We start from the raw sequence: 26,524 nt of genomic DNA, 5'->3' as shown, positions 1-26,524 counted from the left end.
GGACACAATTTAGAGTAGCTTGAAAATGGAATAATCTTACACTCTCAAAACTGAAACCACAGGGAGGCCTGGGTGCTCATTGGTTGAGCATCTATCTTTGGCTCAGGCTGTGATCCCAGGGTCCTGGGATTGAGTCTCACATCAGGCTCCCCATTGGGAGCCTGCTTCTCCTTCTGCCTATGTCTCTGCGTCTCTCTGTATGTCTCTCACGAATAAATAGTTTTAAAAGCTTAAAAAAAAGAGAGAGAAAACTGAAACCACACCTTGCTCCCTCCGGGTAGACGCATTCTAAGCTTGACTTGGACCTAGATTGACAGCACTATGTGTACATACTCAGCTTTAGGTATGATGGCCTAGACCCAGGAATCTTCCCTGGGGATCTATGATGCCCCCTCCCCACCCCACCCCTTGCTTCCAGCACACTACAGTTTAATCTGCCACAGTGGTTCTCAAATTTTATCAGAATTGCCTCCAGAGCTTGTTATAACAACTTGCTAGGCCCCAACCTGGAGTTCACACTTCAGTAGCAGGCCTTAGATTGCACATTTCTAACAGGTTCCCAAGTAACCTTGGTAGTGATAAAAGGATCACACTTTGGCAAACACTGATCTACTCCAGGGGTCGGCAAACTTCTACTGTCAGGGGCCAAAATATAAGTATTTTAGATTTTGCAGGTCATTCAGTCCCTTGACGCACTATTCTGCATTTGTAGTGCAAAAGTGGCCATAGAAAATACTTAAAAACTATTTACAAAAACAGATGGTGGGCTGGATTTGACCCACGGGCCATCATCTGCTGACCCCTGATCTACAGCAACCCACCGAGATCTATAAGCCCGTGCATAGTCCAAAAACCTCCATCAAATACTGGCCTTATCATAATGCCTGAAGGCTGCCAGCAAAGTGTCAAAGTTTTGGTAATTAACTTTCTTCAAGTGATGTCGCACTGCTGCAATCAGGGCTCTCTGTCTATCCTTGCCTTGAAGATATTCACTTGGAAGTCTGTTATGGATGAGATCACCAGCTCCTATTAAAAAGTGAAGGAAAGGGGTAAAGTCTTTTATCTGAATTTAAAGTCTGTTAATATTTTTCCTATCCTAAAAAAGAGAGATCTACCAAAGTCTGTGAACAACAACAACAAAAAAACCTCATGCCTAACTCTGAAACTATTATGTAGCATGACAGAAAAAGTATTTAAAAAGTACATAAAGTAATTGATAAAAACTTAATATTGCTGTTTTATGTGAATTCTCTGTTCAATAAAAAAGTTCTGACAAAATGAATTTTAGGGGTCAAGTATCAGCCCTACTTGGCTGTCTTTCCTAAGATGATAGTCCTTGCCTCTCTGCTTCTTTGTAGACATTTGTCTACAATACTGAGGATCTGAAAGCTAGGGCAGAGTCCATGTGGGGACCACTTTACATGCCTTGAAGTTGACTAAACCTCTGGGATCCCTTGTAAAAACTGAATTCAAATACCCTACTCTCTCCAAATATGACTTTTCAGTCTGCATATCAAGTTCCCATTTCTCAGCCACCTGCACAGGAAACCAAGCCTCATCCACAATTCCACTAATTGAGTCCTAATCCACAACCCCCTCAGTTATCTAGAAGTAATAAACTCTCCAATTCTCCTGCTATATGCCCCCAGACCTGGCCCTTGCTTCCATTTATCCTTCATGACTTAAAGGAACTTCCCCAGACAATGACACAAAGAAAGTACAACATACACACTGCCTATAAGCCCCATTTCTTGCCACTCCCTTTTGGAAAACATTCCTTGGATGTTAATGGTGACAGAGATTAGACTAGAGTTGCCCATGTTGCATCACCAGATGTGATGGCTTGGTGGATGAAGAAGAAATATTTTACCTCAGTTCATTTTCCCCTGGCCTACACCCCTCCCTTCTTGCTTTCTTGGGGCAGGATCATGTTGGCTGTTGGCTATAATAAGCTAGATGGAATAATTTAAATCATTACATTTCTTGTAGTTCACAGCAACTAATATTTATAAGTACTTTGAAAAGGCCCTATTTTAGGCTCTGTCAAGGGTCTCTCTTAATAGGTATTCATTGCACCTCTAAGATTCTTTCTTATTATAAAAACAGGAGCTAAACTGACATATTCTGATGAAAGTCATGTTTTTAAGGGTAGATATGGGTCAGAACCCCACAACAAATGCTGGTTGTAGGAACTGGGCAAGTGCCTGAGGCCAAAGTCATCTGAAATGGAATCAGCTACCATCAGATTATCCTAAAGTGGTCAAAGCAGAAGTAAGGCTCTGTAAGAGGAAATCAAGAGAGTGAGAGTGATTTTTGACAAATGAGTATGGCTTCCTCTCCTCCTCCACATTCCTGCCCCTGATACAAATACTGTGGGTGGGTATTGTGTATAAGAGAGATCCTCCTTCTTCCACAAAATAGCTTTTGTTGAGTTTTTATCTTCAAAGGTCTTCCCTCTCTATTACTATCCAAAAATAACCATTTGAATGATTGGGTTTTTTTCAGCTACAAGTGTTTTCCCACCATAATCCCACTAGGTGTAACTCCTGTTGAGTAAGATGTATGCTGATATCTTCTGGCTTGCCCTGAAAAAATATGAAGCTTATGTGAAATCACTTACAACTACACAAGAGTCATCTCTATAGAGTTGAAATCAGGAGCACAAGTACTGGCCCTGAGAGACCCATGACCTAGCTACCACACGATGGCTGTCAGAAAAATCAAGTAAGTGCTTTAATTGTACTCTCCCTGCACCAATTCTCATGATGCAGCACTGTCCACCAGTCTTGGATTTTCCTTTACCTTACCTATGCTCTGGTACATTCTAGGGGCTGCCCACAGCCCTTGCACTCTTCCTAGAGGTATCTTAACATAACCAATAACTCTAGGCCTTCAGGATGAGACATTCTTTGTACTTCTGCTTTTATTTCCATAAGTAAGTATAAAGGAGAAATCCAGGCCCAGTAAAGAAATCAATTTCTTCTTAGAAGCAGGAGCTTTCTGAGAACAAGTGCTATTAGTTGACCCCAATAATGGTCACAAAAGGTGAAAACCTAGAGCTAATCTGTGTCCATCCATAAACTCCAGGAAAAGTTCAAAGAGTCTCCTTTCACAGTTAAACTGAAGATATCAGTTAAACTATGCAGCACCAATGCTGGTACAGATACTTACATATTTTTAAAATTATTAATGTCGGTTTTCTTCCTTTTCATCTTGTAACAATATCTCATTCAATTTGTAGGGATAACTTCGATAAACTATTAGGAAATTTGTCAATGTTGTCAAATTGTCAAAATGATAAACTATGTGTTGGATTCACCAATTCGTGCTATAAATATTTGTGAAAAATGTACTGTTTGCTAGACCCCAAGGATCCAACAGACAGCAAGACAGAGCACCCATCATCATGAAGCCTGCCCTCAAGTAAGCAGAATTTACCATGATTATCTATCTATTTTTCAGGGCAATTGATGGATTCCCTAAATCATCTCTTAATCACTCTAACTGATAGGAAGAGCCTCTGTGATGGATAGGCATACGTTAAACATATAACAGTTCATCTAAAAACAGAACCAACATATAATCTCCTAATTAATGCAATTAATGATGTTCTAAAATACTGTTTCATAAGCTCAATAAATATATATTTTATTTGTCAATGAATGGGATTTAGCTAAAGCATTTTCAGTAGCAGTTCTTAAACTTTAGTGTACATAAGAGCTTACTGGATCAGAATATCTGGGCACAGGCCCCAGGAACCTGCATATTTAATAAATTCCCTATGTGATTTTAGTGCAGGTAGACTACAGATTATATTTTGAAAACCACTCACAGCCCAATCCTGATAAGCTTTAGCATAGTCTTCCCTTTGGACATCTACTGTATAGGTTGCTTAGAAATAAAGAGAAAATTCTGAAAAGTTTCTTCTGCTACTTTATGGATTAATTGATTGATTGGCGGGTGGAAAGAGAACAGTTAATTATGTAATTGAAGTGTACAGCGGTGCCTCAACTTGAATGTGCTTACAGTTAATGTGGGAATATCGTAAAATGCAGTTTCAGTTTCAGTAGGTCTGGTGAGGAGCATGAGATTTTGCATTGCTAAGAGATTTGCAGGGGACACCAACCCTGCCAGTCTGCAGGCTACATTCTGAGTAACAAGGACCCAGTACAATGCTTAATTCATTAAAAAAGCTGCCTCAAATTACCTTGGCTTATTTAATACAGGCCATATTTATTTTCTAAATAAAGTTCTGAGCCTTGACTATACTTAAGGTATTCATTCACAAAGGCTTTAAACTGTGCCTATTTCAAACAAAATATGAACCTTTTTTTTCTTTCTTGTGCTACAAATTGTTCATTAATGTTAATGTAACATTGTAAGCCTTTAAAATTAGAAGCTTTGAAGGAAGGAGATGGTGCATTTAACCACATAACTTTGTGAGCATGTTGTTTGTTTTTTTAGGAGAAAGTTTGTATATTTACCATACTCTTCAGCATGGAGACAAGCTCCAAATGTGTGGTCTGGGGGAATATTCATTGTTTCTTCAATGCTATCAAAGAAAACAAATCCTTTAGTTAAAACACTCACCGCATGGCATCTCTGGAATTTAAAATATGCTTGTCATATGTTTTTAGTTGCCTATATTTCTCCTATAACCAAACAGTTCCCCCACCAATCTTCTAATCTTTCACTTGCATGGATAAACTCTTTCCCTGCCTTTCAGTAGCCCAGATTTAAAAAGAAAATTAAGAACCTAACTCAAAGCAGAATATGGAAGTACAGATAGGCAGACAGAGACAGGAAGAGAGTGAAAAAATGTAACATGATAAATTAAGTTTCTAATATCCCAGAAATAAAGCTTTACACAAAATTTCCCCCCCCCCTTGTCTCTAAACGCCCTCTTCATCTCAGAGGACTCAGCACTTTCCTGGAACCTCAAGCAGTAGGGCAGCTAAGAGAGTTCCCTCCTTCACACAAAAGGATGACTTTCTCACTTAATGGATAGAACCTAATAGAAAACAAACCAACAAAAAAAAAAAAGAAAGAAAGAAAGAAAGAAAGAAAGAAAGAAAGAAAGAAAGAAAGAAAGAAAAAAAAGAAAACCAACATTTACAAAAGTGCTTTTTAAATTCCATCCAAAGATACTATCAATTCAAAGTTAATTATTAACTTACGGATCTAAAACTCTTCCAAGTTCATGTTGAAACTTTTCTTTGAAATCATCAACTCTCTTGGATACAAACTTAGCTCCTCTTTTCCTATAAAATTAGAAAACTGTCAAGCATCTCTATTACTTAAGTATCTTGGCTGCCAAATACACATACAATGAGGAATACTACACACAGTATCTTTTTTTTTTTTTTTTTTTTTTTTTTGAGAGACAGAGCGAATACCAGAAGGGAAGGAAGAGAAGAGGGAGAGAGAGAATATTAAGCAGGTTCCATGCCCAGCATGGAGTCTGACACAGGGCTTGATCTTAAGACCCTGAGATCATGATGTAAGCTGAAATCAAGAGTTGAACACTTAACCGAGTCACCCAGGCACCCCTTGAAATACCAAGTATCATTTGGGCCATTAAAGCATACACACAATTTCAAAAAAAGTTATATGCTAAAAAAAAAAGCTGTATATATTCATTCTTCTATCATTTATATTATATTATAAACTATATAAAGACATGTTTATAATAGAATATAAAATTTTATCTAAAGAATAAAACAGGGATCCCTGGGTGGCGCAGCGGTTTGGCGCCTGCCTTTGGCCCAGGGCGCGATCCTGGAGACCCGGGATCGAATCCCACGTCAGGCTCCCGGTGCATGGAGCCTGCTTCTCCCTCTGCCTGTGTCTCTGCCTCTCTCTCTATGTGACTATCATAAATAAATTTAAAAAAAATAAAATAAATAAAAAAAAATAAAGAATAAAACAAAGAAGATTTAAAACTTTTTCAGTAAACAAAATCAAGGTGTTAACATTATCATAAATGTGACTCCTACAATTTCTAAAAGAAAATTACACACCAATAAATAAATAACCAAAGGGTATAAACAAATAATTCACATCTAGTAAGCAAATATATGGAGAAATTCTGATACTCTCCAGTAATAAATTTATAATAAACAACAACAAAGTGGCTTTTGGAATATAGTGCATAAGCAAATAGAGACAGAAAGAGAGAATACCTAACATTGGCACAAAGTATATTAAAACACTTAGTAGATTGCTAGTGCAAATTGCTATAATCCTTTTGCAAATAATTTGGTAACATGATTCAAAAAGCATAAAAGTGGTCATTCCCTTTTATCTGTGTCTGGGAACCAATCTTAAGAAGATAAGACACAATAATTTAAAACGTAGGTTATATATATATATATGGTCTCTAAACGCCATATATATATATTTATATATATATATAAAACACTATCCTACATTTTAAATTAGTATATATATATAAATGTTTTATATATATATATATAAATGTTTGTAGCCTCACTGGCTACAAAGGATGGCTACAAAGAAGGAAAAAAAGAAGATAAATGTTTGATCATGGAGCGTGATTAAATTATGTCACATTAACAAGAATACGTTCTGCATGTATTTTAAGTGTTAAGAATACACTGCAATATAAAATCATTTTATGTTAAGTGAAAAAGCAGGATATAAAACAGGATTGCACTCTGATTAAAACTATGCAAACATTTACATAGAAATCTACACTAGAAAGAAATACATTAAAAAAGATAATAATGGTTGAATTTTGGTGACAGGATTATGGGGGATTTTAGTTTGCCAATTTTCTGGAACATAATTTCATTACTTCTATCACTGTGATTAAATGAACAAGATTTCTTTTGAGAACTGTAAAATTACAACACTACTATTTAATAACTAAAATTAATAAACTATTGTTTTGTTAGGACTAAAAACAATGAGCATTTAATTCTTAAACTCCATTTGCTTTTAAATCTATTTCCTGTGATATAGAAATACCGAGCTGAATAAATTTCTGGAGAAGAGTGACACTCTGTGGAGAAACAAAAGATGAAATATAAAGTAATCCATCTCTTCTGTCTTCATTTGCTTTACATTTGTTCAAAAAGGGAGAAAAGAATAATACAAGTATAGTCAGAATAAATCAATGGCAGTATCAGGGCCATAATTTGAACAAATAAAGTTGACATTCTAGAAATAGTTCCAAAGAACATAATTAGGAACATGTCAGGGATGAAGGCAGTAAGGATTATGAATCACAGAGCCTACTCCTTTTACCCTAAAAATGCCTGGATTATGTTTCTGGGAGAACTAGGAAGTATCTATAAGCAGTCATATAGGTTGAAATATCCATAACTACATCACTGCAGGCTCACAGCATTTACTAAACAACTCAAAATAAAGGCCTTCATGTGAATTTTTTCATTCAGACACACACACCCACCTATTATATGAAGATTCTAACTGATTCTTCAGACAAAAGGTCATAAACAAAATATAGATAGAGGTAGCTTTACAGAGTTTCCTTAAAAGTCGAACATAAACCAAGTTCACATTAAAATATAAAATTGAGATAACCTTAAAGTATAAACATGCCTAACTCCAAAATTATCATAGAAATCACACTGAAGAATGAAACAATGAGTTCTCTTTCTTTTTTTTTTTTTTTTGATTTTATTTATTTATTTATTTATTTATTTATTTATTTATTTATTTGAGAGACGGGGTGTGGGGGCAGAAGGAGAGGGAGAGAAAGAGTCTCAAGCAGGCTTCACACTGAACATGGTACTCAAACCCATTTCAGGGTTTGATCCCATGACCCTGAGATCATGAGCTGATCCCACAACCCAGAAATTATGACCTGAGCTAAAACCAAGAGTTGGACACTGAATTCATTGAACCACCGAGGTGCCCCAGTGAGTTCTTTTTAAAATCCAACAAACGAAAATAATGAATCTCTCCATTGCTTTAGCAATAATTTTTGAAATATAAGAAGTATGATCAAATAAAGCATTGTTCTATAAACAATGTTTCCTTGGGGGTAGAAACAAGTTGGACAGAAACAAACCCTGAATATTACCTGTTTTTACAAATTCAGCATATTTTTTAATTGAGATATAATTGGCATATAACATTTTGCTAGTGTTGGTCTACTCAGTGCATTTTTCTATGACCATCTCACCAAATAATTGGTAAATATGTCTTTGTCAACCTAAAGTTTCCCCTCTTAGGATGTTCTTAAGGAACACATTGTTGTTAATGTGTTTATTTTAGATATTTCATAAATTGTATCATATTTCTGAGCTTTCAAAAATGGATAAACCATATTTTGTTATCTCCCTTTATTAACTTCTATATTATATTTAATTATATATATCTATAATCCTTATATATTTAAATCATTTCTTCATGTTTTCCTTTATATGTGGTTTAATTGCTTTAATATTAATCAGTTATCAAATATTGATATATGGACTCTTCTGTACTCCAAAGGAAACTATCTCATATGAGTTTAGTATAATATTACAAAAACTTATTTGGTGTTTGTATTTTATCATTATGTCTTTTAATAATTCAAGTATCAGAAACTCATATAATAAAAAAGTAGAAGAGGAATGGAAATCAATATTTCAGACCTGTGATCATAGAATCCACAGCCTGTATACCTGATATAGTGGTTAGGGGCAGCCTCTGAAGCCACAGTGCCTGGGTTTTATTCCTACCCCCTAGTACTTCTTAACTGCATAATATTGGGTAAATGATTTAACTTCTGTGTACCTGTTTCTTCATCTGTAAAATGGAAAAGATAAAAATTATAGGGCAGCCCGGGTGGCTCAGCGGTTTAGCGCCGCCTTCAGCCCAGGCCGTGATCCTGCAGACCTGAGATAGAGTCCCAAGTCGGGCTCCCTGCATGGAGCCTGCTTCTCCCTCTGCCTGTGTTTCTGCCTCTCTCTCTCTCCTCTCTGTGTTTCTCATGAATAAATAAAATCTTTAAAAAAAAATTATAATGCACGCACCTCATGGAGTTATTGGTAGGAATAATTTAATAATATATAAAGTACTTAGCACTTTGCCTCTGTAACAGGGAGCTTCTATCATAGGGACCATAAAGGAGAATGAGCCAGGCAGGTTGGGTATCTGTGGTTGGGTATCTGTTGCAAACTTTATGTGCACCCATGGAGACTGAGATGGCCAGTGTCTCCTGTAAAGAGGGCCCTTTGCCCTCTGCAAAACAAATCTACTCCTAGCAATGATGTGTACAAGTGCAGACACAATGTATTAGGTTCCTGTGGTTGCTGCAACAAATGATGTGTTGTGACTTTAAACAACAAAAACATTCTCCCACAGTTCTGGAGGCCTGATGTCAGAAGTCAAAGTGTCAGCAAGACTGTATTCTCTCCAAAGGCCCTAGGGGAAAATCTATTCATTGCCTCTTCCAACATTTGGAGGCTATTGACATTCTTTGGCCTTTCTTGGCTTGAGGCCAAATCACCCCAATCTCCTCTGAGTTCATATCACTTCTCTCTATGTGTCTTCTCTTATGTCTCAAATTTCCCTCTGTTTTCCCTTATGACACATATCATTGGATTTAGGACCCATGCACATAATCTAAAATGACATCTTCATCTTAAGATTATTAACTTAATTACACTTACAAAGACCTTTCCTCACATAAGTTAACACTCATAGGTTCTAGAAATTACAACAAGGACATATCTTTTTAGGGGCCACCATTCAAGCCACTATATCAGTATTTCCAATCTTCTGATTTTTTAAGCATAGTAGGAAATAAGAATTTTTAGCTAATCTCCCAATGCTTAAGTGTTGGCTTATGTATAAACTATAACACAGAAAATAAAAATTAAGGAGATTTATTTTAATTTCTAGGCAAGTAGTCATATATAGAATTAAGGCATAAAAAGGTCACAGTTTGCAAAAGTTAAGCCAAATACTCAGGTGCCCAAATAACTGTCTAAAAAACTGAATAATAAATCACAGTTCAGTTATACATGATAAGATTGTCTTATAGATATCTGAAAGCCCATAGCTTCAGAAACATGAATAGGACTGGGTGGGTTATGCCCTGACTTTTGGTTTCAGCTCAGGTGGTGATCTCGGGGTCGTGATCTTGGAGTTGTGAAATCTAGCTCCACATCAAGCCCTGTGTGGAGCCCCATGTAGGGTTCTGTGCTCAGCGCAGTCTGCTTGGGTATTTTTCTATTAATTTTATATTTGAACCACATCAATGTATTACACCTCTTCAAAAAATGTATTAAACCAACCACTCTTCTTTAAGTCCATGTGCCATATATCTAATTTCTGTTTCAGGACCCAATATAATTAAACTTACATTTGTAGGTCATGGAGCCAATATAAAGTTTTTGCCATGGCTCTTCCATCATTAAAATGTGGTGTTGGGACCCCATACAAGTTAAACCTATGGAAACTTGATGGGTTATACTTTCGGTTCTTTGCTTCTCCTGTGAAAAAAAGAGGAAGCAACACAAATAACCTTATCTTGTCAGAAGCACATTATGCTCTCATTGACAATGAAAATGAGAGTGGAACTGAATGGAATTGTAACGGTGCCAGAATTGCACAGATTTAGCTACAGAGGACATTCTCCCATGTGAGCTGGGAGACTGGTGGGAAAAGAGTTCTTGTATTAATATTTGGTAAGTAAGTAGGGAAATGGTGTAGGAGAAAGATAAAATGATGAAAAATGCAGGCTCCATTAATGCTACAGAAATCCAGAAGATTAGGGGAAATACCGCAATGCTTTGGGAACCCAGCTGTCCTTCCCACTGTGCTAAGATTTGAGAGACTGGTATTTTGTACTTGCTCTCACTGAGATTTGGTGAGATATCAGAACATTGCAACCTTCCCATCTCATTATAATCATTTATCTCATCTTAGAAACTGAAGCCTGAAAACCCAAAGGGAGGTATTTATATTTAAGATCTAATACTGTACTTTTTTCAAGTTATGATGTGGTGTTAGTTTTCTATTTCTAGATAAGAAAAGTAAGACTAAAACTAGAAATCAACTAAAAGGTTAAGAAATGAGATTCAGCCTTACTAGTAACCCAAATAATGTAAATAAAAACAATACTGTGAAATCATAATTTGTCTCTAAGTAAAAATAAAGATTGGCAAAGCTCACTATTAAGGAGAATATGGAGAAATTGAAATTCTAATATACTGTGGGTGTGAGGGCAAATTGGGGCAGCTATTCAGGTGGATGATTTTTGGCTCTAAGCGTAAATATTGGGGACATCTGGGTGGCTCAGCCATTGAGTGCGTCTGCCTTTGGCTTAGGGTGTGATCCTGGAGTCCCAGGTTCGAGTCCCACATTGGGTTCCCTAAATGGAACCTGCTTCTCCTTCTGCCTGTGTCTCTGCCTCTCACTTTCTGTGTCTCTCATGAATAAATAAATAAATAAAATATTAATAATAATAATAATAGTAAATAATTTGAATGCTCATAAATCTAGGAATGTATCCTTAAAAAATATATCACATTCACAAAGATATATAGGCAATATATTTTGTAATATTGAAATATACAATTTAGATACTGACATGAAAAGACAACAAAGTTATTTCATTAGTGGGGAAAAAAGCAAATAGAAAAAAGCATTTACAGTGGGGAACAAAACACACGTATATACTCATATATGAAAACACAGAGGGAAAACATCTATGAAAGTATCATCTGTGAAAGACAGGGAATTATGGGAGATTTTCTTTATATTTTATAAAATAAATATGTATTACTTTAGTAATGACTAAAATTAAGTGTATTTAAAAGATGTTATAGATACATATTTACTGTTACTGAATGGTGCCCTTGACATATCATTTTATTTTTTTTGACATGTCATTTTAAATAGAAAACATTTAATGTATATAGCAGGTACCCCTAAAGCATGGAGAATGTTATTCCATTTAACTAAAGATAGATGACTTAGTTCATGCAGGTTAGAAAGATGTTCACTATATCAACTATAGTTACCTCTGGCTAATGGGATTTCAACATTATATTTACTTTCTCTTCAGTTTTTTGAGATATTTATGTATATATGTATGTATGTGTATATTTGTTTTAATGTTTATTTAAGTAACCTCTACCCCCAATGTAGGGCTCAAACTTACGACTCCAAAGTCAAGAGTCACATGCTTTTCCAACTGAGCCAGCCAAGCACCCCCAAAAATTTTAATTTTTTTACCCACATTGGGTGTAGAAATTACTTAAACTTACATCCCTGAGATCAAGGGTTGCATGCTCTACCAACTGAGCCAGTCAGACACTCCTCATTTTACTGAGATATTTAAATTATCTATAATTATTACATATTTTTATTAAAAAAATAAAGCTACTTTCATTATGAAAAAGATAAGGACAATATTAAAAAGATTGGATGATTGGATTCAGTGCCTTTTCAAGGGGCCAGTGAGACTTCCATAAAAATCAGCAAGTGAAGGTAATGTCAGTCATTTTTTAGTCCATTAGAGCTCTTCTAAAAAAAAAAAAAAAAAAAAAAAAAAACTACACTCATTTTCCTCCAACTGCTAAATGCAAATAAGATATCTAATTATAGGTTGTCTCTATATATTTATATATATGTTTGAAAACAAAAGGCATTGGATTTTACTGTGCAGTACATGCTAAACTTTTTCAAAAAATGAATAAAATATTTTCACAAGAGAGGGAGAGAGGGAAGGAGGAATAAAGGAAGGAAGGACTGGAGGGAGGAGAGGAAGAAAGGGAGGGAGAGAGCCAGAGAGGTAGGCAGGGTACTGTGAGGGAGTAAGGGGAAGCAGTGGCAGTGTGAATGGGAGGACAGAGAGAATCTCAAGACTGGATGTGTTCAAGTGCAGGGGAACAGAAGAGATCAGCCATGGAAGAAGAGAATGACAGATTCCAGACACTGGAGCAATGACATAGGAAACAGGCCCAGCTATGAGCAGAATTAGGAGGAAGAGCACAGAGAAGAAGTATGGTATGAGAGGATGGAGAGGGAAGACAAAAAGTAAAGAAATAAGAGAAAGCAAGGATGAGAAGGGCCTTCTGCTGCACAGTAAAGGGCAAGTCTTGCCTCTAGCTAATGAGGAGTGATTCCTTGAATCAATCATATACAATTCATTAGCTTTCTCAGGACATGTATGAGAATCTAATTCCCAGTCTTTTATTACATCAAGATTCCACTTAGCATCAACATGTCAACAATTAAGTTGTATTTCACAGCACTGTAAGCATCTAAAACCTTTTAGCTGTGCTCTAGAGTAGTTCTAGTAATATGCTATGTTAGACAAGATCACATAATCATCATCATCATCGTCATCATCATCATCATCATCATCATAGTAATTGAGCCCCTTCCATGTTCCAAGCACTATGAGAGCATTTTACAGGCACTCACCTAATCCTCACAATATTATTATCCCCTATAAAAGATTAGAATAGATGATGGTAAGATAAATGAAATATCCAAGGTTTAAAGACAGTAAATGGACAAGCAAGGATTTGAACATATTCTATCTGATTCAGAAAAATTGTTTACTGACCATTACCCAATCTAAGTACTTAGAATAATCCTGACATTTGAAAAATAACAGCATTTTTTAATAAATTTATTTTTTACTGGTGTTCAATTTGCCAACATATAGAATAACACCCAGTACTCATCCCGTCAGGTGCCCACCTCAGTGCCGGTCACCCAGTCACCCCCACCCCCCACCCACCTCCCCTTCCACCACCCCTAGTTCGTTTCCCAGAGTTAGGAGTCTTCCATGAATAACAGCATTTTTTAAGCCTAAAACTAACATGTAACCTTTCTAAGATGTTTTTCCTTTCAATAATACATATATCTGTCATTTTACATACAAAAGGCCTTAGTATATGTGTTCCTAGCTATCAGGGTTTATGACCTTATGAATAATAAGTTACTATTTAATGATCACTTATTATATGCCAAGCATTTAATGCACATAATCTCCTTTATTCCTATTCATAAATCTGAGGGTCTTATATCCCAGGCCTATTTTACATAGGAAGACACTTACCTGCATAATAATCATTGTGAGAAACAATATACAGATCATGTCCTTCTTTTCCTTCTTTAACTACTTCTTCATAGGGTTTTGGTGGATTCACTACATCTCTAGCAGATAATTCTAAAAGAAGAATTAATGAAATCAGTTTTAAGATAATTTTCATCTTTTATAACATATTTAAATTGACTAGAACAAATGACAAATGAGGTATGCCAATGACATAAACTACATGGGCACTCTGAGAGAACACAAATAAAGATTTAGCAAGAAAGGACACCACCTAAGAGGTACTGTCCTGGGGACTCCCACTTGAACTGGCTCACTCCCAAGAATTCTGAAGAATATCAGAGCTCTGTATTGGTTAACTATTTAGATTATCCCAAGATGTATTCCAAGCCTGGTTAAATTTCTTATTCTGAGATGCTCAGGACAATTTTTAATTTTAGTTTGCTCCAGACTTCCCAAGATGTTCTAAGCAAATTTGAATCACAAATTAATTTCAGAAAACCTGATGCCCTGTGAGGGTAGACTTGGTGACAGCTGTAGACTGAAGCATATACCCTAAGTCTGTTTTGATATGAATATCTATCTTCAAAGTAGCCAAAAGTGCCAGGGAAATCACTGCAATCTAGAAGAAATTCTTCCTACTGATTCCAAACCGAGAGCTATGTTTGTTTAATGGCTGCTTTCCTATGACTGGTGGGCCCAGTTTTATATACAGTGAGTTATTTTGTTTTTATTGTTTTATGTTGTGATTTTTTAAATACAATGCTATTCAATAATTTCATTCTTCTCTTTCAACCTGATGACATAGATTCAAATATTTTCTTTCTTTTGAACTTCTGCCAAGAATTGGGGTCTGTAAACAAATAGTATACCAGAAATAGGGTCAACTCAAAGTAATCCTTAAAGTAGTAGTTTTTTTCTAATATATGAACTACTGTGCCTATGAGTAGACAAATACATGTTTTGGAACATTCTATTTTATATTTAAATGAAGTACACTTTGACACTATTTTCATATGAAATAGTCTAATCCTAGATAGCAGTTACGATATAATTACTATACTGCTATACTGCCATATCTACATAAATATAATTTTAAAATCCTATAAAGTAAAAATATATTTAAATCTGCTCTAAAATACATTTTTCGAGACACCTGGGTGGCTCAGCAGTTGAGTGCCTGCTTTTGGCCTAGGGCATGATCCTGGAGACCCAGGATTGAGTCCCACATCGGGCTCCCTTGCATGAAGCCTGCTTCTCTCCCTGCCTATGTCTCTGCCTCTCTCTCTCTCTCTCTGTGTCTCTCATGAATAAATAAATGGAATCTTTAAAAATAAATAAAATATATTTTTCAAGTTTCACATAACTAATTATAACTTTAGATCTGATATGACCAAGTTGTAGACTTTGCAGATTTTGCATCCCAAGAGAGAGCCATAACTTATCTCCAGAGTGGGTATTACTACATTAAGGAAAATAATCTAATGGCCTTTTTGGTGAAAAAAAAAAAAATGTTTCCTGATGTAGAGTTTTAATGGGTGCAGAAAAAGAAAGAGAGCCAAATTTCTTTGCAAGATAAAGAAAAATGGAATTTGAGGTCTCCTGTGGTAAGACCCCAGTGAAGACAGGGTAAGAGACATGAAAAAATGAAGAGGAGATAAATGTGAACAGGTGTAAGGAAAAGTGCCCAGCAGCAAGGCAGGAGACTGGGGCTTCAGAAGAAGCAATGGCTTGTGGCCAATTCCATTATAAGTTGCTGTTTGTTGAAAGATGCACTCCACTCCCTATCAAAATGTGAGTGAAGTTCTGATCTACACACTGTCTGCATTTGGTAATATGCAGGTAGATATTGTGGGTCTGCACAGATGGAGTGCAGTACGTAGCATTTGCCAGACTTATTTGTTCTGTGGTCTGTTTCATAAAGAGTTAAGAGTTATGAACACATCAGAAGCATTGGTGGTAATAACACACACAAATGCATGTCCACGGAGAAGGGATTGAAGGCTTTCAATTCAACTTTGACTCTCTCTCTCTCCTGTCTTTATAACATCTCTACTATACTCACTGAATCTGCCTCCAAAACTTGAATTTTTACTGTCTTGGTACACAAACTCTAAGGATTCTGGGTCTGAGAGTCATTTTCTTGCTATGATCCCATCTTTCATTCTGAATCATCATTTACACCACCACCAAATGCCATGTCAACAAGATATTTAATCCCATTTTCTAAGAACACATTTCTTTTTCTTTTTAGAAGACATTTCACCACCCAACTCCCCATCATTTTGCTTACTACCTCTGATGACTGCTGTCCCAAATGTCGTATTGAGGACATCCAGACCTTTAGGTAATCCTGGCGTTTGATCATGAGATTTCCCTAGTGGTGCTCGTTGATTACTAAAATATACTGATTCCTTTTTATCTTTAATTTTCTGTTGAAATGTCGTTATAGGCTGTGGGTTTATCAATACCTTTGCCTAAAGAAATCATATAAAGCACAGATGAAATGACAAAAAAATAAAAATCTGAAAACTGAAACTGATAATAGCTGGAGAGAAGAGAATATGATTGTGGAAAAAACATTTCATTATCCTTGCCTTTGCTCATCTTCAAATGAACTGTCAGCACTGGAGCTATGAAGTTGAAACATGCCTACACCAGAACCTTCACGAAGGCTCTAAGGTTTATAAGAAGAGCTCCATAGTTACTTGACACAGATTCTAGAAAAGTGGGAATGACAAGTACAAGAACCCCGCAATTGCTACAAGCTCTCTCCAGATGTACAGATCAGGTTTTTGGAATCTAGACTGCCCAATCAACACAGGTAACCTTCAGCCTGCTCCCTCAGAATCTATGCAAGCACTCTGCCCTGCCTCCCGGTGATACCACCCAGCCTTCATCCTTTCTGTTCTCTAACAAAGCCTGACAGCATTTCTCTTTATTCTGAGAAAATGGAATGGAAGTTGGCTTTTATTATCTGAGGTGAGACTAAGTAGTTTGTGGCTCAGACCACTAATTTCTCTACTGCTTCTTGGCTGTTGTTGCTTGGATTTTTTTTCACTACTCAAGAATAAAAGTGGGAAGGAAATTGGAACTGACGATTTCATTAATACCTCATTTGTGCATTTTCACCTTAGTAAGTTAACAATGTACAGGGGCAAAAGGAAGAGTTGTTACCGGTATTGAAATTCTAGATCTTATTCCATGTGTCAAATAAGGAGCAATCTGAGGATCATTTGCTCTGCCATAAAATACTCTTTCGGCTCCAGCTGGTGGGTATCTATAGTTGAAAAATTTTTTTGCCTCAGGTGGAGTAATTAGCTACAGTGAGACAAGAAAATAGAATTATTAAATACAGTTTTAAAAATATTAGCAGGATTAATCTACACAAATCGGTGAGCACCATTACATGAATGCAGTAAGTACATGGGGAACTACAGACCCAAATAATGAAACTCCCTAAAATGTGTTTTATAGAAATAAATGTCATATTTTAAGTTATATTTAGAAAACAACCTGGAAGTACCCAAGTTAAAAAGCTTACCATAAAAGCCTATTTTCTATAGAAATAAATGGTATCTCCAATAGTTTTTGTAGAGCTAGAAATTGTAAGCTTGGAGTATTCACTTCCTTGGACAAAATCAATAGAAGGCCTCAAAATACAGTAAAGAATCAAAATTTACCACAATAAATTTATACAACTTTCTTAAGAAATGTCAAGAGTTGTCTATCTTATGTTCACAAAAATGCATATTGAAAATGCTCACCCTGGGAAGTTTTTCAGTCAAACAGGTTGCAACTCTGTATCCAATAGGAATAACTTTCCCTGCCTAAAGGGGGAAAAAAACAACAAATACTTGGTCATTGTCAGGATAGAGGTGGAGCATTTTGAAGACTGGCATTTATTTCAAAGTTGATGTATGCTTCTAATAGTTACTTTCAACTATTTAATACAATTAGAAAAATAAGAAATACAGCAAACCTAAAGTAATCCTGATTTATAATACAAACATTAAATGCTAAATATATGTAAGTATACCTTTTCCACAGTGCTAGCATTATCAGTAATTGTATCCAGTTATGCTATCTCTGTGACATGCCGAGGGAGTCAACTTTCAGAAATAATGTTTAATTATCAGTTATACTACATCATCAGTAACGATGGAAGTATGGCTGCATTCAAGCTAAAGAGAAAGTGTTAAGTACTTCTGAGTGTGTGTGTGTGTGTGTGTGTGTGTGTGTGTGTGGTATGTTTGCAAATGCGTGTATTTTCACCAAGGCCCTAACTTTTCACATATGCAAATCTGTCACTCCTTCAGTGAATGGTCCCAATGCACTTGCCTTCTTTCACTTAATTCTAACTTGGGTCTTATCTGTCCTTCCCTTGCCCAAGGCAAAGATTACAATTATTCCCAGCAATACACTTTTTATCTATTCTTCCTCCTTTGTCATTTCAAGGCAACTGATAACTATTTCTGCAAAGCATAAGTTTCCTTAAAAAAAAAAAATCTTACACTTGGTAAGAATGCAAACTGGTGCAGCCACTGTAGAAAACAGTATGGAGGTTCTTCAGTGAGTTAAAAATAGGACTACATTATAACCCAGTGATGAGAGATAATTGGAAAAAAGGTAGGCAAGGACAAGGGGACCTCACCCTAAGAGAAAACTTCCCTTTAAAAGGAATTTACAAGGAGCCCTCGCCCTTTCCTGTGTGATAAACAGAAGACAAAAAACCGATTGGATGACAGCCTCATGGAGGATTAATCAGATTAAAACAGCCCACCAACACCCCATAAAAACCCCTAGACTTACAAACTCCAGTGCAACCCTCTCAGGTCCTCTCCCTTTTTGGGAACTTTGTCCTACCACTCAATAAACTTTGCTTTGCTGCCCACCACTCTTTCTCTGGTCTGCCTCATCATTCTTTGAAGCAGAGTAACCAAGAACCTCAGGCACTGAAGAAGAAAATCCTTCAATATCAGCAGTTGCACTACTAGGTAATTATCCAAAGGATATGAACAAAACATACTGATTAAAAAGGGCACCTGCACCCCAATATTTATAGCAGCAATGTCCACAATAGCCAAACTATGGAAAGAGCCCTGATGTCTGTCCATTGACAGATGAATGGATAAAGAAGATATAAACACACGAACACAGTGGAATATTACTCAGCCATCAAAAGGAATGAAATCTTGCCATTTGCAATGACTTGGATGGAACTAGAGGGTATTACACTAAGTGATATGAGACAGAGAAGGACAAATACAGTATGATTCCACTCATGTGAAATTTAAGAAACAAATGAACATAGGGGAAGGGAAGGAAAAATAAGATGAAACTTTGAGAGAGAGGCAAACCATAAGTGACACTGAACCCTAGGAAACAAACTGAGGGTTGCTGAAGGGGAAGTTAGTAGGGGGGAAGGGATAATTGGGTGAGGGGCATCAAGGAAGGCATTTGATACAATGAGCACTAAGTGTTATATGCAATTGATGAATCATTAAATTCTACCCTTGAAACCAATAATACAGTATATGTTAATGAAATTGATTTTAAATAAAGAATTAAAGGGGCACCTGGGTGCTTCAGGTGGTTAAGTGTCTGCCTTCAGCTCAGGTCATGATCCCAGGATCGTGGGATCAAGCCCTGCATTGGGCTCATTGTTCAGCAGGGAATCTGCTTGTCTCTCGCCATCTGCCTTGCCACTCCTTGTGTTCTTTCGCTCTCTCTGCCAAATAAATAAAATCTTTTTTTTTTTAAAGAAATTTTTAAAATCTCTGAGAGACAGCTAAATAAAAAAATTAAAAATTGGGGATCCCTGGGTGGTTCAGGGGATCCCTGGGTGGCTCAGCTGTTTGGCACCTGCCTTTGTTTGGCCCAGGGCGTGATTCTGGGGTTCTGGGATCAAGTCCAGCATCAGGCTCCCCAGAGGGAGCCTGCTTCTCCCTCTGCCTGTGTCTCTGCCTCTCTCTCTGTGTCTCTCATGAATAAATAAATAAAATCTTTTTAAAAATAAAATGATATATAAATAATTTTGAATAATATAAAAATGTTTATGACATAATGTGAATTATAATAAAGATGTAAATTTGCATCATACAAATACACAGAATCCTATCTCTATACAAACATATAGACAAAAAGTTGCCAGTTGTGATTCTATTTGAGAAATGAGATTACAAGTGACTTATTTTCTTCTTTGTACTATCCTCAATATTTTATAACTAAGTCTTGCTTTGTAAAGCAAAAGAAAGCAATAAAAGGTTACCAAAAAGTCTATAAACAACATCAACTAGAATAAAAACATCAGCAAGAGCACTAGAAACTAAGAATGATAATCAAGTCTATCCAGACCCAAGACAGAATTGAGGAGCAGCTTTAATGGCCACTTTGAGTTCTACTTCCTGAACTCTAAAAGGTAGCCTAGGGTGATCCTAATGACCTCCCTAACCTGAAAAGGAAAACAATGATCTTCCTGAAGACTTTCTGTTGCCTCAGCGGAGTATGATGATCTACCCCAAGAAATGTAAACAAACATTAAATGTAACCGTAGCCCTCAACAAGCCATAAAACACACTCTCTAGTACTATAAACTCCTAGCAGGGACGCCATCTTGCACCACCAGGGATGGGTAGAATTTAGCAGTATATCCCAAACTTTAGTCCCATGAACACTTATAGTTAATGGATTTTTTTTTTTTTTTTAATTCTGCTGGTGGGGCACCTGGGTGGCTCAGTTGGTTAAGCAACTGCTTTTGACTTGGGTCATGATCCCGGGTCCTGGGACTGAGCCCCACATTAGGCTCCCTGCTGAGCAGGGAGTCTGTCTCTCCCTCTGTCTCTCCCCCAGCCCGTGCTCTCTTTAAGTCTCTCTTCCTGTCTCTCAAATAAAGAATAAAACCTTTAAAAGTAATAATAATAAAATAAATTCTGCTGACAAAAACTTGGTAAATGTAGATAGATCTTGAATATACTAATGTACATTTTAAATCTCAAAGGGAAGGACCATATAGTGATTTCCCATTAATCTGATCTTGGAGGTTTTATTTATTTTTGACACTGAACTAATCTTGCATGAAAACCCATATAGGAAACCAGCTCGAGTTTCATTTCTCTCTGTGTTCCTACTACTAACCTCATTTATCAAAATAAAAGTAAAAAAAAAAAAAAAAAAGTCATGTTTTCCAAGGTTGGCAATCAAAGAAAAGTCTCCATATAGGTAAGACAATGGGTTATCTTTTATAACATATATCTTGTCCTCTTTCTCTTAAAGATTTCTTTCCAATTATCTCTCAACCACAGATTGGTTTTAAAACAGGTGCTGCCCTCTTAATTCTTGGGTTCAAACTTACATTAGTTCCCCACAACATGACTAAGGCCAGCCTGGAATAAACACTTTAAGAATTCCTAGTAGATTTTTCTGAGGAAAGAGGAAAAGAAGACAAAGTCTCAAACCTGGAAAGAAAAATGAAAATAATCTATTTTGCAAGATATATTTATCTACATCTTTGTGGTTTCTGTAGCAAAGACTCCCCCTACCTTATTTACCACTCACTTTCACATAGTATTATTTTAGCACCTATCACCCAGAAGAACAAGCCATGTACCCCCCTAAGTTCAAGTCAACATTTATACATGATACAGATGCAGCAAGGACGCCATTTTATCTGGTTCAAAAGTGTTAGAAGAATGAACACCTGTTATTTTCTTTTTTTTTTTTTTTTTTTACAAAATTAACTTTTGTTTAAGTTATACATGTTCTTTGTTCAAAAATCAAATTGTCGTAATAAAAAACAGCATTTCTCTGCCCCATTTGTACCCAGTTCTATTTTCTGGAGCCACCTGTCTTCTAAAGTTTAAGTCATTTCTTCTGATATTTATCTTCACATTCTTAACCCTTATACTGTTATATATTGATTAGTTTTAGACAATACTGGTACCCTTTCATGGTAGAGAAGGTTGTAGCTTTCTTACACCATCATGACTTCCCCTCTCTCATCCTCTTAATATGGTTACATCATACTTTTTAAAAAGCCAATGGTGTGTATATTATCATAATTGTTCACTGTTGAACCAAGTAGGTATATTATATTTATCATGTTATTTTTTCCTAATCATTGCCATTGCAATGATTTTTTGTTTTTGTTTTTTAATGTGCCTATTTCTAAATCCTTCCAAGTGCTCCAACTGATCTGTCAAATTTCTAGGATGTTTTTGCTTTGTTTCTTTGTTGTTGTTTTGTCGTTTTTTTGTTTGTTTGTTTGTTTTTTTAATAAACTCTCTCCTATAACTCTTCTTCCTCCTGCTTTAATCTCATCTGGTTGCTCTTAGGTCTGGTGCAGAGCTCTTGTCCTGGATATTTTTCCTTTGCCATTCTTCAGAGTTAGATTACCCATTCCATAAATCCCATCTATGCCACCGTTTGGATTTATACTCCCATTTCATCAAGTAAATTCTTTAGTCATTTCCTAAGAAAGAAGACATATCTCATCTGGTTGCCCTTAGGTCTGGTGCAGAGCTCTTGTCCTGGATATTTTTCCTTTGCCATTCTTCAGACTTAGATTACCCATTCCATAAATCCCATCTATGCCACCTTTTGGATTTATACTCCCATTTCACCAAGTAAATTCTTTAGTCATTTCCTAAGAAAGAAGACATAAAAAGTCAACTTTTGATACCTTGCATCTCTTGAAAAACAACAACAACAAAAAACAGGCTCGAAATGGAACCACTTGTGCTAAGCCCCATGTTAATGAACTAAGACTTGATCCATAACCTAATTGTAGTCTCAGCCCTTCCCAGGAGTGGAATTTTAAATCAATCAGTCTGGAATTTCCTGATCAACACTAGTGAGGTCGTCTGCTTAATAGACTGCATCCTCTCCCAAAGAAAGGTGACCTTGTCTGAAATAATCCTTTCTTTTTAATAATGACTTCATTGTCCCCACCCCCTTCTGCTTATAAAAGCCTTCCATTTTGTACAGCTCCTCAAAGCTCTTTTCCACTCACTAAAGGGAATGCTGCCTGATTCATGGATTATTGAAAACAAATCTCATTAGATCTTCAAGTTTACTCAGTTGATTTTTTCTTTTTTTAACAGATTCATTTTTTGGTTAATAGTCTGGCTAGGTATAAAATACAAGGTAGCAAATAATTTTCTCTCTTAATTTTGAAGGCATTATGCCAACGTCTAAGAGGTGGTCTTGGGCACCTTGTTGGTTTAGTAGAGTATGTAACTCATGGTCTTGGGGTTGTGAGTTCAAGTCCCATGGTGAGTGAAGAGATTACTTTAAAAGTGGTGTTGCTGTTTAGAATTCTAATGCAGCTCTGTTTTTTGTTCCATCCTTTGTGATTTTTTCCCCTGTGGAAGTATTTAGAATCATCTCTATATCCTTAGTTTTCAGAAATTTTGCAACAATGATCCATGATATGGGTCTTTTTTCCTTCATTTGGAATTAACTCCTTGCAATCTTGACTTGTACCCAAAATTCAAAGGTTTGCTCTATGTCTTTGATAATTTTCTCCACTTTATCCTCTCTTTCTGCACCATTAGTCAAGTGAACCTGAATATTTTAATCTTTGTTTCAATGTCTGGGAAATCTATTTGATGAAGACTTCCTGATTTCATTGAATTTTCATTTAGACTGATTTCATTCTCAGAAGTTATTTTCTGTTCTTTTAAAAGTTGCAATCTTGTTTTATGGATTAAACATCTTTTATCTCTCAGGCAATCATTTTTTATTTACATTTTCCTGTTCCCTCTGTGTTTGTATGTTTCTTTTTAATTTGTTTTGGCCCTCACTTTTTTTTTTTTTTTTTAAGATTTTATTTATTTATTCATGAGAGACACAAAGAGAGAGGCAGAGACAAAGGCAGAGGGAGAAGCAGGTTCCCTGCAGGGAGCCCAGTGTGGAACTCAATCCCGGAACTCCAAGATCAGGCTCTGAGCAGAAGGCAGACGCCCAACCATTGGACCACCCAGGTGTCCCATGGCCTTCACTTTCAAGCTGGAGTCTGATCATTATGTTAAAAAGGCACTAAAAAGATGATTAGTAGCTCTGTGTGTTTGCAGGACTCGTTGACTTGGTTTTCCAAAAAGAAACCTTTATTTTTTCCTATGAAGTGATCAGATGATGAGGCAGTTTTTATTTTGGTGGGATCCCCAGTATCATTTTCTTTACTCTAGACTATTCAGAATTTCCAGAGAATAGTAATCATGGAAATAAGAGTTGACAATTATAAAGCACTTAGCAATGTGATGGACACTGTTCTAAGTGTTTTATATGTATTAATTTATTTAGTACTCAAAGACTTCCACAAAGTAGGTGCTTTTAACACCACCTCCATTATGAGCAAAATGAGGCAGAGAGGTGGCAGAATTACACTGCTTAATAAACTGGCAGAGACCTGAACCCAGGTAGGCTGCTTTTCAAATCTCTGCTCTTACTCATGATCCTCCACTGCGTCTCTATGCACGGCCTACAGGAGAGAGGGCTGGCTTTCACCCTCACTGCTGGCCCTTCAGAGGGCCATTGGGAGAGGAAACTAGGCAAATTACATTAGAGAAAGTACATTTTACTTATGTATGTCTCGTTTTCAGCATGGACCTACGTCCCTGGTCCCTGCCTTATGTTGGCCTTTTATTGACTATAAAAACTGCTTTGGGAAAATAAATCCACAGATTTGGTGGAAAGGAGTAGGAGCTGGTGCAGAGAGGTAGGGAGTCAGGATAGCAGAGGATAGAGAAGTGGAACTGGAATCCAACTGTGCTGAATATGAACTTACAACTGATCTTTTGATTTTCAGATCCAAGTTTTACGACCCTTTTTTCCAAGGGTTGAGCTTTTCAGGGATTATTCCAGGAAAACCAGATCATATCTGGTAGAAAAAACCACCTGATTTCCCTCAAATTTCCTTTTCTCCTGTGTTGCAAAGTCAGTTGCTATATCTCCATTTCCTGTTTTCTAAAGTTTATTGAAATTTCTTAACTGTTCTCTCTTCTCTATTTTACTTTTCCTTATGGTCTATTATCTTAAAAAAAAACTATTATAGGCATCAAAAATCAGAAATTCAGCTTTGATATTAGTATCTAAGTACAAAATTCAAATATCACTAATTGCTGCAATATTGTCCTTTATAACAAAAGGAACAAACCCAAAATCACAGTGTCATTGGTCCCTCTGAACAGCAGATAACATGCTTAGACACATAAGAGATTTATTAGGGAAAACACCTGAGAAAGATAAGTGGGGGGAGTGGGACAGCTGAGGGTGAGATGGAGAATAGTAAGTAGGGAGAACTTTAAAGCCGTAACACTTCTCAAAAGAGAGAGAAAAGGAAATATTAAGAAGGAAGAGCTTGAAGGGTGCGTGGGTGGCTCAGATGGTTGAGCAAAGGACTCTTGATTTTAGCTCAGGTCATGGTCTCTGGGTCATAGGATTAAGTCCCAGGTCTGGCTCAGCAGAGTCAGCTTGGAATTCTCTCTCTGCCTCTGCCACTCCTCCAGCTCACACCCTCGTATGCGTGCACTCTCTCTCTCTCAAATAAATAAAATGAAAGAAAGAAAGAAAGAAAGAAAGAAAGAAAGAAAGAAAGAAAGAAAGAAAGAAAGAAAAGAAAGAAAGAAAGAAAGAAAGAAAGAAAGAAAGAAAGAAAGAAAGAAAGAAAAAGAAAGAAAGAAAGAAAAAGGTTTCAGACTAACTTAAAGGGCTGAGAAAATTTTGGCCAGGCGAATGAGTGGTCTCTGAGACTTAGTTTCCCATTAAAGAAATCCCACTGGGAAAAAAGAGTCCAGTCCTAGGAACCCTGCCATGTTCAATCACTGGGAGCATGGATGCTGCAACAGCTTCATGGGGGCAGCAGGAAGAGGCAGTCAGTTGGCTATGCTCCCCACAGCAGGTACTCTTGAAGGGACATATGAACCAGGCACCTCCAGAACCACCACTCATGCAGAGCATTTAGTTGTTCTGTTTCTTTGGTCCTGTCAGTTAGGAACAGTTCCTGATACTTCCTTGTCTTTCATGACCCTGACATTTTCTGAGGACATGCCAGTTATTTTATAAAATGTCCCTCAGTTTAGGTTTGATTACTGTTTTCTTGTGATTAAAGTCATACATTTTTGTTAGGGGTATCACAGAAACAATGCTGTGTTCTTCTGTCAGGGAGGACATATTGTTAATCTGTCCTATTACTGATAGTGTTAGATTTAGTCATTAAATGAAGGTGTTATCTGCTAGGTTTCTCTTCTGTAAAGTTATTTTTCCTTTGTAATTAATAATTATTCTATGTAAATAACCAGTTCCTCATCAAACTTTCACCTACTGTTTAATATCCATTGGTGATTCATGCCTAAATCATCATTACTCTGATGACTGCCAAATGGTGACTTTCCAATTCCATCATTCCATCTACATTTATTAATTGGCAATAGACTACAAGGAAGCTTTCCTTTCTTTCTATTTATTCAATCA

At 36.5% G+C, this 26,524-nt stretch overlaps 1 protein-coding gene across 2 annotated transcripts in view; it reads right to left on the bottom strand.

Annotated features, from left to right (window-relative positions):
• EFHB (EF-hand domain family member B) overlaps nucleotides 1-26,524 on the bottom strand; it is a 52,096-nt gene that overhangs the window by 12,593 nt on the left and 12,979 nt on the right. Inside the window, exons 4-11 of one of the 2 annotated variants that reach the window (XM_026006435.2) lie at nucleotides 17,821-17,883; nucleotides 17,231-17,374; nucleotides 16,350-16,530; nucleotides 14,057-14,167; nucleotides 10,343-10,472; nucleotides 5,178-5,261; nucleotides 4,485-4,552; nucleotides 872-1,026 (exon numbers count right to left, since the gene is read on the bottom strand). In XM_026006435.2, coding sequence (XP_025862220.2) covers nucleotides 872-1,026; nucleotides 4,485-4,552; nucleotides 5,178-5,261; nucleotides 10,343-10,472; nucleotides 14,057-14,167; nucleotides 16,350-16,530; nucleotides 17,231-17,374; nucleotides 17,821-17,883 — 936 coding nt within the window. The remainder of the gene's footprint in view (nucleotides 1-871; nucleotides 1,027-4,484; nucleotides 4,553-5,177; nucleotides 5,262-10,342; nucleotides 10,473-14,056; nucleotides 14,168-16,349; nucleotides 16,531-17,230; nucleotides 17,375-17,820; nucleotides 17,884-26,524) is intronic. The other variant, XM_072726747.1, reaches the window with a different exon arrangement.

This window comes from Vulpes vulpes, chromosome 11 (genome assembly GCF_048418805.1).
Source record: "Vulpes vulpes isolate BD-2025 chromosome 11, VulVul3, whole genome shotgun sequence".
In the NCBI taxonomy this organism is placed as follows: domain Eukaryota; kingdom Metazoa; phylum Chordata; class Mammalia; order Carnivora; family Canidae; genus Vulpes; species Vulpes vulpes.
Note: the sequence above shows the minus strand (reverse complement) of the source record. Positions and strands in the feature narration are given on the sequence as shown.